The following is a 13,670-nucleotide window of genomic DNA, read 5'->3' on the forward strand; positions in this document are numbered from 1 at the left end:
TTTATGCATGTCTGCCAATGGTTTTAAGTGAGACATAAAATATATTTGAATGAAATAAATGATTGTCTCTGGCATGAAAAATTTAAGCCTAGCCCCAACTCATTAATTTTCTTGGGACATTAGCCATTTATATGGCAACTTCCATAGATATGTTTATGTACACACACACATACTTAACAGTAGTAGTTCCCAAACTTGGTTATTCATTGGAGCTTTAAAAAATACTTAAGCCTGAGTCTTACTCCCAGAAATTCTGATTTAATTGGTCTTGGATGAGGCCCAGATACCAGGACTTTTTTAAAGCTCTCAGATGACCCTGATGTGCATCCAGAGTTGAGAAACACAGGACAGAGATTAATGTCTTCAGGGTGGTGTAGAACTGTCTTCTCATACATACTTCTTGATGGCAAGTAGTCATCTATATTTACATGCTTTCTTCTTTCCTCATTGAGTCTTACAGAATGTGAACAACTTGCAAAACTTTTAATGTGTGACTAGTAAATAACTATTTTAATATTTGCCATGTCCCCTTTTATTTTTATGAAGTTATTTGTTATTCCTTATATTTATGTGAGTTATTATGACATTGCCGTATTGTATCTCTTAGGTACGTAAATCCAGTTCTTTATTTTCCTATGACTTTTTTAGATTTTCTCAAATCTCAAAAGAAGGCTATTATAATGCAGACAGCCATGAATAACATAAAGTGGTATTTTCTTTTTTTTTTTTTTACTTTATTTCTCTATTTTGATGAGTTGTGGATATGCATGGCTAAATGTTAAGAAAGCTGCTGTCATAGTGACACTTGAAGAAAGTTTACTCTGGAATAAATATTGCTGAGGGAGGCAGTTCTACCCAGTGGCCTTGAAATGAAGTATTTTTCTTCTTTTAATTCTTGTTAGATTTACCAGGCTTGATCTTTGCCCTGCATTATCTGGCTTGTGTGGCCTCAAACAACTAATTTAGAATCTCAGCTGTAATTTGATAACAATTATACCTGTCCTAGTGTAGTATAACAGGATGATACTTTGTAGATTCTTAGCAAGTATGTTGATAATGAAAGTACCTGGATAATTGTCTCATTGTATGTTATTAATAGTTGTATACAGGATTTAAAAATCCTTGGTAAAATATCTGTTGAGTGTAAAATGAGAGACACTGTTGCTTATTGGAGCTTTCTGCTCTTCTGTTTTGCCTCTTTGTATATTCTGGATTCATATCCTTTATTAGATGTGTGCTTGGCAGTTATTTCCGCCTCTTCATGGCTTATCTTTTTCTTTCTTTTTTTTTCACAGTGTCTTTTGAAGAGCAGTAATTGTGAATTTTGATGAACTCCAGTTTATCCATTTGTTCTCGTACAGATTTTGTTTTTGGTGTCATATCTAAGAAATCTTTGCCCTATTAGAGGTCATAAGATTTTCTTCTGTGTGCTCTTCTAGATGTTATATAGTTTCAGTTTTTACATTTGGGTCTTATAACTAGATCTAATTGCCACGTTGAGTTAATTTTTATAGATAATATGAGATATGTAACAAGATTTATTTTTTATTTCTATTTTTTGGTGACAGATGTTCAATTGTTGAAGAGATTGTCTTTTCTCCGCTTCATTGCCTTTGCACCCTTGTCAAAAATCAGCTGTCTCTATATATCTTTATTTCTGGTCTCTGTTCTGTTTTGTTGGTCTCTTTTTCTGTCTTTATGCAAATACTATGCTGTTTTGATTGTTGTTTTACTCACTAAGTCGTGTCTGACTCTTTGTGACCCCAGGACTGTACCCTGACAGGCTCCTCTGTTCATGGGATTTCCCAGGCAAGAGTACTAGAGTGGGTTGCCATTTCCTTCTGCAGGGAACTTCCCAACGCAGGGATCAAACCCATGTCCCCTTATTAGCAGGCGGATTCTTTACCACTGAGCCACCTGGGAAGCTCAACTATTTTGATTACTATAGCTTTATAATCTGGTAGTACCAGCCCTCTACTTTTGTTCTTCATTTTCAGAGTTGTTTTGGCTATTCAGTACCCTTTGCATTTTCATACAAATTTTAAAGTCCACTAGTCCATTCTATAAAGCAACTTGCTGGGATTTTGAATAGGACTGCAATGAATAAATAGCTCAATTTGGGGAAGATTAACATGTTAGAAAAATTGAGTCTTCCAGCCTATGAACAAAGTATCTCTTGTTTACTTAGGCATTCTTTAATTTCTATCAATATTTTGTAGTTTTCAGTGGACAGGTATTTCTCATCTTTAAGTTTATTTCTAAATATTTCGTGTTTTTGAAGCTATTGTAAGTAGTATGGTTTTTAAATATTTCAATTTATAATTTTTCGTATTAAACATTGCTGATATATAAAAATACAGTGATTTTTTTGTTTTTAATATTTTCTTTTATACATTTTAAATCATTGAAATATGTATAGCGTTTCTGTATAAGTATGCACACATGAGAGTGTGAAGAATAAAAGTACAAATAGAGAAATCTGAAGATTTCTGCTTTTTCCACAGCAGGTTACCTTTGTACTGTCAAATAGTGCTAAAAATACCTGCCTCTCTAATATAGGGAATCCATACAGTGCCAAAGAATTCAGAAGAGAGTGAAATATGTCAGTATTTTTATGATGCATTAAAAATTCTTTTTATAAAATTTTTTATGTAATTAAAAATTGCAGTCTTTTCTCTAGTTGCAGTTAGTGGGGCCTAGTCTCTAGTTGTGGTCACAGGCTTCTCGTTGTGGTGGCTGCTGCTTCTTGCGGAGCACTGGCTCTGGAGCGCGTGGGCTCAATAGTTCTGATTCCCAGGCTCTAGAGCACAGGCTTAATAGTTGTGGTGCACGGGCTTAGCTGTTCCATAGCATGTGGAATCTTCCTGGACTGGAGATCAGACCCCTGCCTCCTATATTGGCAGGTCTATTTTTTACCACTGAGCTACCAGGGAAGCCCTTTTATATATTTTTTAAAGTTTACTTTCATTTATAGTTATTACAAAATGTTGGCTATATTCCCCATTCGTACATTACAGCATTAAGTCTGTTGTATACTCAGTAGTTTGTACCTTCCATTTCCCTATCCCTACATTTCTCTTCTCTTACCCCTACTCCATAACCACTAGTTTGTTCTCTCTGTGAATCTGCTTCAAAAATGCACTATTTTTGTATATTGATCTAGCATCTTGCAGTCTTGCTAAACTCACTTATTAGTTCTAGTAGACTTTTTTCTTTTTAAGATCCTGCTGGGTGTCCCACAAGCTATTTGTGACAATTTTAAATCTTATTTCCCAACCTGAATGCCTTTTATTTATTCCTCTTGCCCAGTTGCATTGGCTAGAACTTGCAGTACAGTGTTGAATAAAAGTGATGAGAGTAGACATCTCTAACATGTTCGTGACTTAGTCATTCAGTTTTCCCTCATTAATTGTGATGTTAAATGTAGCTTTTTCTATAGATGTCTTTAATTAGATTGAGGAAATTCTTCTCTACCTTTTTTTCTTGAGAGTTTTAACATGAATTAATATTGGTTTTTGTTTTATGGTTCTTCTACATTGATTCTGATGGTCGTATGACTTTCTGTTTTTAATCACTTATTATTGTGAGTTACATTGTTTGACTCTGAAATGTACAATCAATCCTTGTCTTCCTAGAGTGAAATGCTTGGTTATAAAGTATTATCTGATTTCTGTATTAATGGATTCCATTTGTTAATGGAATTTTGTTGAGGCCTTTTATGTTTTGTGTGGTGTGTAGTTTTGTTTTGTTTTCCCTGGTGGTATCTTATTGTGGTTTCAGTATCAAAATTATGCAAGCTTCATAACCTAAGTCAAGAGGTGTTCCTTCTGATTCAGGTTTTGGGAAGAGTTTTTATAAATTGACATTATTTCTTCCTTAAATGTTTGGTAGAATTTATCATCCAAATCATCCAGGCTTGGAATTTTCTTTGTAGGAAAGTTTTAAACTACAGATTCAGTTTCTTTAACATGTATTAATATAAGGCTATTCACGTTGCCTGTTTCTTCTTGAATGAGCTTTCGTAACGGTGGCTTTTGAAAACTTATGCTGTTGAGTTTATTGGCATAAAGTTAAAAAATATTCCCTTGTTGTCTTTTTAATATTGTAAGAATCTGTAGTGATGTCATCTCTCTCATTCCTAATGCTGGTAATTTGTGTCTTCTCTTTTTTTTCATGCATAGTCTTCATAGAGGTTTAAAATTGTATTAATCTTTTGCAAAGTACCAGCTTTTAGTTTTATGGGTTTTTCTCTATTTTTTTCCTATTTTTTATTTTCTTATGTTTGCTTTTACCTTTATTACTTTTTTCCTTGTTTACCTCAGCTTTGATTTACTCTTTTTCTAGTTTCTTCAGATTAAAACAACCTGAGACTTCACTTCTTTTGTAGTGTAGGTATTTAGTGCTGGAAATTTCCCTTTAGTATTTTTATTAGCGTCATCTTTTGAGATACAGTGTTTTCATTTTCACTCAGTTTAAAACACTTTCTGTTTTCCCCTTTGATTTCTTCTTTTCTCCATGGGTTATTTAGAAATGTGTTATTTATTTTCTAAATATTGGGAGATTTCCAGAGATCTTTCTGTTTTCAGTTTCTAATTTAATTCCATTGTGGTCAGAGAATATACTTTACATCACTTGAATCCTAGAATTTGTTGTGAGTTAGTTTATAGTCTAGAATATTGTCTGTCTTGGTAAATATTTTGCGAGAAGTTGAGAGCAAATGTATATTTGCTCTTTTGGGATAGAGTGTTTTAAAGACATTGCAGTCAGTTTATATTGGTCGATAGTATTGTTCAGGTCTGCTCTATTCCACCTGATTGCTTGGTTGTTGTTATATCAATTATTGAGAGGGGATATTGAGTCTTTGACTTTAATTGTGGATTCTTTATCTCTCTTTGGAATTCTGTTCATTTTTGCTTCATGTATCTTGAAGCTGTGTTGTTAGTTGCCTGAGTGATTTTTGTTTAATGGAGTATAATTCTTTACAGTGTTCTGTTAATTTCTGCTGTACAGCAAAGTGAATCAGCTATGCATATGTCCCCTCTTTTTTTAGACTTCCCATTTATGTCACCACAGAACATTGAGTAGAGTTCCCTGTGCTATACAGTAGGTTCTCATTAGCTGTCTGTTTTATACCTAGTAGTGTATGTGTGTCAGTCCCAGTCTCCCAGTTCATTCCATTCTCCCTTTCCCTCCTTGGTAGCCACAAGTTTGTTCTCTGTGTCTTTGTCTCTATTTCTGCTTTGCAGGTAAGTTCATTTGTACCTTTTTTCTAGAATCCACATATTAGTGATATTATACAGTATTTGTTTTTCTTTCTCTGACTTATTTCATTCTGTATGACCATCTCTAGGTCTATCTGTGTCTCTGCAAATGGCAGTATTTCATTTGTTTTTATGGCTGAGTAATATTCCCTTGTATATATGAACCACATTGCCCAAGTGTTTAGAATCTTTAGTCCTCTTCTTGATTAGTTGGCTCCTTTGTCATTATGAAATGACCTTTGTTATTATTGGTAGTAGTCTTTGCTCTGGAATCTACTTTGCTTAATATTATTATAACCATTCTGACTTTTCATTAATTTATGTTATCATGATATATTTTTTCTATCCCATTGCTTTTAAACCATGTACCTTTATAGTTGAAGTGCATTGCCTATAGGAAGCATGTAGTTGGATTTTGTTTTCTTATCCAGTTTGACAGTCTCTACATTTCAAATGGGGGTATTAACAACATTTTAACTTTCATAACCATTCTGTGGTTATTACCCTGATTTCACTGAAGAAGTAAGAAGACAAGTGGAAAGAGTAAATAACTTCCTTACCGTGACACATAGTAAATGGTGGATCTGTGACTTAAGCTCATAAGCAGTATGTCCCAGGACTCCTACTCAAAATTGCTTCTAAATGTTTATTATAGTGGGACTTTTTTTCCACTCCAGGTTTTTTCTTTTTTCCTTTTGAGATGTAATTGATGTATAGTGTTGCATTGCTTTTAGGTGCAGCATAGTGGAATTCTTAAGAGGTCTCAGAAAGCAGAGAATTGACTTGGATACGTTTGCACTTTACAGCATGTTCATGTTGGTTGATGGCATGGCTTTCCGGATCTTAATTTCCCAGCCAGGGACTGCACCTAGGCCCTGGCAGTGAAAGCACTACGTACTAACCACTGAATCGCCAGGGAAATTCCCAAGAAGGACAGTTTGATGGGAAAGTCTTCTGTTAAAGAAATGATGTTAGGGTGGTCTTGTAGTAATTTAGGAGAGAGATACATTGATACTCTTAACTGAGAATACAGAGAAGGGCCAGATCTGAAAAATGTTTTTGAAATTGAATCAGTTGGACGCAGGGGAGAATGTAGAGAGAAACGGAGCAGACAAGGAAGACCATTCAAAGGTGTTTGGCTTGTGAACTGGAAAAGTGGTGACATCTGGAAGGTTAGGAGGCAGGACGCTTGAGTTTATAGGGACCTTAGACGAAGGTGGTGACAGGCAGGGAGCAGTCTTGAAGTGTTGTGAAATGAATCTTAAGAAGGCAAGGATAAACAAAGGAGCTATTGAGGTTTTGAACCTGAATTAATGAAATAAAAATGGATGGAACATTCTGGAGGGTGAACTGATTTGGAAGAGATGGGAGAGATAATATATCCTTTGTGGCAGAGTTCTCTGTTGCATTCTATAATTTGAAAACCAAAAGACCTAGTCATTGAAAAATCATTTTAAAATTGGGCAAATGTATTAAAAATATATTTTAGATAAAAATTTTACACTGAATCAAAAGAAAAATTACTCACTTTTAAAAGATATGTATATATTTTGAATTTCAAATGATTGTAAATATTTTCAGCTATATATTTTGAAAAATTGAAAATCTATGAGAAAAATTGAAAATCTGTGAGAAAAATTGAAAGAGCGGTATAATAATGAATCTTTCATATTTGCTGCTGCTGCTGCTAAGTCACTTCAGTTGTGTCCGACTCTGTGTGACCCCATAGACGGAAGCCCACCAGGCTCCCCCGTCCCTGGGATTCTCCAGGCAAGAACACTGGAGTGGGTTGCCATTTCCTTCTCCAATGTGTCATTAATTTATTCAATACATTGCTGCATTTATTTCTTTCCTTGCTCCTTCTATATAGATATATATACTCTTTCCTTGAACAGTTTGAAAATAAATTTCGACTATCATGACATTTTTATCCTTAAATACTTGTATATCTATCTTGTGAGACCAAAGACATTCTTCTTCATAACCATAATACTATCATCACTCAAGAAATTGAAGATTGACTGAAGACATTGTTTATTATATAGTCTTTGGTCAGATTTCCCTGGTTTCCCCTGGTTGTTCTCTGAATGTGCTTTGTACTTTTTTTCTTTCTAGTGCAAGTCTGATCAATAGCTTATTGATAGCTTATTATGACCTTCCATGTCTCTTTAGCATCCTTTCATCTAGGACAGCCCCTTTGCATTCTTCTGTCTTTCTTCTTTCATAACATGGACATTTTGAAGAGTTTCAGTCAGTTTCTTAGAGAATACACTATAATTCAGATCTGTCTGATTGTTTTCCTATGATTAGATTCACAGTAAACATTTTTGGCCAAGAATGCTACATATTTCTCATTAGATCATGTCAGGAGACATGTGATGTTCATTTGTATGATTATTGATGATGCTAATTCTAAACACTTGGTTTTTAAAGGTATTTTCTGCCTGATCTCTTTCTTGTAAATTCATATTTATTTCTAAATAATTAATAAGCATTTTGAGGTTCTTACCTTGTATTCCTACAGAGCAGTGAGCTATCTAGGGAGGAAAGCAGCAGATTGTGTGTGTATACTGTAACTTGATCCTAAATTTTAGAGGTGTTTGAGCTCATGTGGAAATACGGTGTGGATGGAATGTTAGGATGTGCAAGGGGAGAGGGTGTGTGTGAAGTGAAGATGGACAGATCAGTCCTTTGTGGCATGCAGCACCAGGGGGCAGTTGAAAGTTTTCAAGCTGGTGGTGTTCTGGGTGATGCAATTGGATTTGAGTTTTAGAAAGATAGTATTAGCAGCAATCAGATGAGAGATTATTACATCCAAGCTAAGATGATGAAAGACTGTAGCCAGTGCAGCAGAGTTCCTGGCAGAGAGAGGAAGGAGATTTGAGAAATATTTATGAAGTTAAAACTGATTGGATTTGGTGACTGGCTAAAGGTTGATTGTGAAGGATTGAGAGTTTTTTCGTGACAGGATATGTAATAGGATTTCCCGACTCTGCCTAAATTGTGTGAAGTATAAAGTTTAAATAATTAGTTTTTGCAACAGTTATAGAGACAGGTTCTTTTGGATTCTCTTACAGTTTCTCTTATTCTTTGTTCTTATTCTACTTTTTTTGAGGACTATTTGAATGGCATTAACAATATGATTCCATTTAGGGAAGCTCTTTCTTCTTGATATATTCTACCAAAAATGTACACTTAGAGCTGCCTTTAAGCCTCTGGATCGAACAGAATCTGGCATGACCTCTTAACATTCTTTCACTAGAGAGAATAAGATTTATGTTACAAATGACCTATAAACTCAACCCTAGCGCTAACATTTTGATTCTGTGGTGTGTTTGTTTTTCTCTCAGACAGCACATTTTATTTCCTGAAAAATTTCAATGTTTTCCTGGTCTCTTTATGTTTTTCCAAGATGTTCTCAGTGCAACTGAGTCTTGGGGAGCAGACATGGGAATCCGAAGGGAGCAGTATAAAGAAGGCCCAGCAAGCTGTCGCTAACAAAGCTTTGACGGAATCCACGCTCCCCAAACCAGTTCAGAAGCCACCCAAGAGCAATGTTAATAATAACCCAGGTATGGCCCTGACTTGGTTCCTTGTGTTCCCGTTCCCTGTGTTTTCCTTCACGCAGGCCTGTGGGCATTCAGACAGCGGAACAGTGACGGAAGACGAGAGAATGAAGACGGTAATTGTAGTTATTTTAAAATTCTGCTTTAATGGCTGCTCTAAAGGTGTACTGTTTACTTTTTAAATGTGACAAAAAGGCATTTGGATACAAAGACTGAGGTGTTTTTCTGAAGCAAAGATAGAAGTCATCAATTTCTCTAAGTATATAACATATAATTATTAATTAAAATAGTCTTTATTTTAGTTTAATAGAAAATTATAAAATTAGCCCTAAGCATCTTACTATTTTGTTTGCTCATGTAGAGATGGTTGCCATTTACATTTAAAACATTCATATGAAGTTTGTTAAGAAACCCACAAATCCAGTAAAACCTCCTGTATATAATATTCTAAGAAAATGAGAGTTCTAGTTTTAAGCTCCTAAGAATAATTTTTAAAAGTTGTTCCATGCATCGACTTTAAAAAGTTGATTGCCTGCATTACCGCATTATATGTCCAGTTATCTATTAGGAAGAACAAACCTGTATTGGACACCATGCATGAATTGATAGCATCGAATTAATAAAGTTCTGTAAATTTAGTACTAGCGTTATGCCATTTACTCATCTGTTAACTTACTAATGCAAGTGGTTGGTTACCTTCTGACCTGTGCTGCTTTAGGTATTTTTATGATGGAGTGGAAAAAAGACATTTTGCCTGCCAACACTGACTCCATAGGCTATTTAATTATAGTCCACGTGGTCATACTCATAATCAGGTCAACACTTCTTTCTCATGTGGCACGTGCTCTGTAGACGGTCTTCTTTTTCAAAGACTGCTCTTTCCAGAACTCCGTGACCTTCCTAATGGTAGTCCTTTTACATATGTGCAGCTTATTCCAGTATTTGTTAAGTATGGATAAATAAGCCAAAATGCTGTTATAATAAAACAAACTCAGCTTAAAGCTAGGTAGAGGCTATATTTAACTTTCAAAACTCTCTTCAGATTACTGGTTGATCATTAGCACCATAGCACTATCTCTATTTATTATTTGTTTTAATACACCTAAGAGATGTAAAACCATTGTTCTTTTATGTAAGGGTTTTAGTTATTTACATAAAACATGTAACCCAGCGGTAAAGATTTAAGTACCAAGTGAGTAATAGCAGACATCAGTATTATAAGTAATGATACACATGTACTGAAGTAGTTGAGGTGAGGTATAGGTCTTGAATAGAGAGTAGGCAGGCATAGCGCAGAGGAAAGGGTATTCCAGGCTAAGGGAATACTGAGGAAAGTCTTTGGAATAGGAATCTGGACTGTGGGTTTGGCAAAAAAATATTTATAGATAATTTTTTCCTCCCCTCCTCCTGTAGATGATTTTTAAGTAGAGCAGCTAAGTGGCTTGGAGAAGGCAATGGCACCCCACTCCAGTACTCTTGCCTTGAAAATCCCGTGGACGGAGGAGCCTGGTAGGCTGCAGTCCATGGGGTCTCTAGGAGTTGGACACGACTGAGCGACTTCACTTTCACTTTTCACTTTCATGCATTGGAGAAGGAAATGGCAACCCACTCCAGTATTCTTGCCTGGGAATCCCAGGGACAGGGAAGCCTGGTGGGCTGCTGTCTATGGGGTTGCACAGAGTCGGACACGACTGAAACGACTTAGCAGCAGCAGCTAAGTGGCTAATAAGAGATAAGACTAGAGATGTAGTTAGAAAGCAGATAGTGATGGACTGGAATGCATTTTTAGGAAATAAATGTTATCTCTAGTTTGGGGATTAATTTTTACCAGCAGTTGGATGGATGATGTGTTCAAAAGAGAAATTTAGGATGTTGAGTTTGACGTGTGTGGAAGGTGGAAAATACCAGAAGCTAAATCAGTTAGGAAACCACAGCCATAGTTTATGGGTGAAGAGAAAGGGAAGAAACTCATGTTCATGGAGTGGGCAGAAGAACAGGTGTTACTGATCCACTGGTGGAAGCCAGGCCTGTGGACCTGCCCCCTGGGGCAGAGGCTGTGAAGCACGAGCAGTTGTGTGCTGAGCTTCGGTTCAGGTCCACTTCCAGGGGCTATAGCAGGAGATCAACGAGCACAGGAGTCAGAGCAAGGGAACAGGAGAGTCTGAAGGCCAGTGGAGATGTTTCCACCGTTGAATGTTGTACTGAGCTGACAGAATGAGTAGAATTTTGGGGGGTAAATTAGTTCTTTTAACTTTTAACTTAATTTTTTTGGTATGACATTTTATACATTTATTTGTTGCTGAGGTAAATATTTTAAATAAATAGAACATTATGTATCTGTAAGTCCACAAATTATGGTTGTGGAGCCTTGATGGGATTTTGCACTGTGAATGCTTTGCAGGGTTTCCCAGAGCCTCAGAAGCCTCTCTCATAGGGGTTAAAGCCCTTTTGGTTAAACAACTAGGTTAAACAACTCCAAAGGGAACCACTGTTCTGCGCCCTGTCATCCTAGATTTGTTTTGCCTGCTTGTTGGAATCGATTGCCGTAGTCTTCTGTCATAGCTTATTTTTCTCAGTGTCATGTTTGTGAGATTCATCTGTGTTGTTAACAATATAGTATTTTTTTGCTATATAATATCCCAATGCATGTATATACCGTGATTTATTTATTCATTATACTGGTGGTAGACATTTGGGTTGTTTCCAGTTTTGGGCTGTTAGAGATAAAACTACTATGCTTTGAACTGGAGAAGGAAATGGCAGCCCACCCCAGTATTCTTGCCTGGAGAATCCCATGGTCAGAGGAGCCTGGTGGACTACAGTCCCTGGGCTTGCAAAGAGTCGGACACAACTTAGTGATTAAACAACAACAATGCTATGAACATTGTTGGATGTATACATTTCTTTTAGGGGTGTAGCCAAGTAGGTTATGCATGTGTTTAGTATTAATACATAATGTTCAACCTGACACATTTTCCTCCCACTAGCAGTATATGCGAGTTTCCCATATCCTTGTCCACAAAGGGCATCCTCAGCTTTCAAAATTTCTGCCTATTCTTCTGGGGATATAGTAGTATTTCATTGTGATTTTAATTTGCATTTCCCTAGTAATTAAAGTGAACACCTTTACATATGCTTGTTGGCAATAGGATTGTCTCTGCTATTGATATATTTTTCCTGTTAAAAACCTGCATTGGCAGGTTGTTTATTTTTTTTTCAGTTCTTTTATTGACTCACAGGTTTCTTAGATATTCTGGATTAATATCCTTTGTCAGAAAAGTGTATGGCAAATATCTTTCCGTATTCCTAATGGTACATTTTGGTAAACAGATTTTTATATTAATGAAGTGTAATATATTAGTCTTTCCCCTTATGGATAGTGCTTTTTAAAAAATTGAAGTGTAATTGAACATAGGTTCATATTAGTTTCAGCTGCACAACGCTATGATTTGATATTTGTGTATGTTGTGAAATGATCATCACAGTGTCTCATTAACATCTGTCCCCATAGTTATGTTTTTTAAGATTTACCTTTCTTCAATTCAGTTCAGTCGCTCAGTCGTGTCCGACTCTTTGTGACCCCATGAATCACAGCACGCCAGGCCTCCCTGTCTGCTTTCAAATATAAAATACAATATGGCTGACTGTAGTTACCATGCTGTACATTACATTCTCTTGATTTGTTTACTTTATAACTGGAAGTTTGTGTCTTTTGACCCCATTTCAGTCAGTACAGTTCAGTCGCTCAGTCGTGTCCGACTCTGTGACCCCATGAATCACAGCATGCCAAGTCTCCCTGTCCATCACCAACTCCTGGAGTTCACTCAGGCTCATGTCCATCGAGTCGGTGATGCCATCCAGCCATCTCATCCTCTGTCGCCCCCTTCTCCTCCTGCCCCCAATCCCTCCCAGCATCAGAGTCTTTTTCCAGTGAGTCAGCTCTTTGTATGAGGTGGCCAAAGTATTGGAGTTTCAGCTTTAGCATCAGTCCTTCCAGTGAACACCCAGGATTGATCTCCTTTAGAATGGACTGGTTGGATCTCCTTGCAGTCCAAAGGACTCTCAAGAGTCTTCTCCAGCACCACAGTTCAAAAGCATCAATTCTTCAGCGATCAGCTTTCTTCACAGTCCAACTCTCACATCCATACCTGACCACTGGAAAAACCATAGCCTTGACTAGACGGACCTTTGTTGGCAAAGTAATGTCTCTGCTTTTTAATATGCTGTCTAGGTTGGCCATAACTTTCCTTCCAAGGAGTAAGCGTCTTTTAATTTCATGGCTGCAATCAGCATCTGCAGTGATTTTGGAGCCCAAAAAAATAAAGTCTGACACTGTTTCCACTGTTTCCCCATATATTTCCCATGAAGTGATGGGACTGGATGCCATGATCTTTGTTTTCTGAATGTTGAGCTTCAAGCCAACCTTTTCACTCTTCTCTTTCACTTTCATCAAGAGGCTTTTGAGTTCCTCTTCACTTTCTGCCATAAGGGTGGTGTCTTCTGCATATCTGAGGTTATTGATATTTCTCCCGGCAATCTTGATTCCAGCTTGTGTTTCTTCCAGCCCAGCATTCCTCATGATGTACTCTGCATATAAGTTAAATAAGCAATGTGACAATATACAACCTTGACGTACTCCTTTTCCTATTTGGAACCAGTCTGTTGTTCCATGTCCAGTTCTAACTGTTGCTTCCTGACCTGCATACAGGTTTCTCAAGAGGCAGGTCAGGTGGTCTGGTATTCCCATCTCTCAGAATGTTCCACAGTTTATTGTGATCCGCACAGTCAAGGGCTTTGGCATAGTCAATGAAGCAGAAATAGATGTTTTTCTGGAACTCTCTTG

The 13,670-nt window shown here is 36.8% G+C and overlaps 1 protein-coding gene across 12 annotated transcripts in view; it reads left to right on the forward strand.

Annotated features, from left to right (window-relative positions):
- STAU2 (staufen double-stranded RNA binding protein 2) overlaps positions 1 to 13,670 on the forward strand; it is a 322,176-nt gene that overhangs the window by 32,240 nt on the left and 276,266 nt on the right. For all 12 annotated transcript variants that reach the window (XM_055431772.2, XM_055431769.2, XM_055431760.2 and 9 more), the window contains one exon: positions 8,674 to 8,833. In XM_055431772.2, coding sequence (XP_055287747.1) covers positions 8,674 to 8,833 — 160 coding nt within the window. The remainder of the gene's footprint in view (positions 1 to 8,673; positions 8,834 to 13,670) is intronic.

This window comes from Moschus berezovskii, chromosome 16, assembly GCF_049115385.1.
Source record: "Moschus berezovskii isolate FMDL1 chromosome 16, NW_MosBer_1.0, whole genome shotgun sequence".
NCBI lineage: Eukaryota > Metazoa > Chordata > Mammalia > Artiodactyla > Moschidae > Moschus > Moschus berezovskii.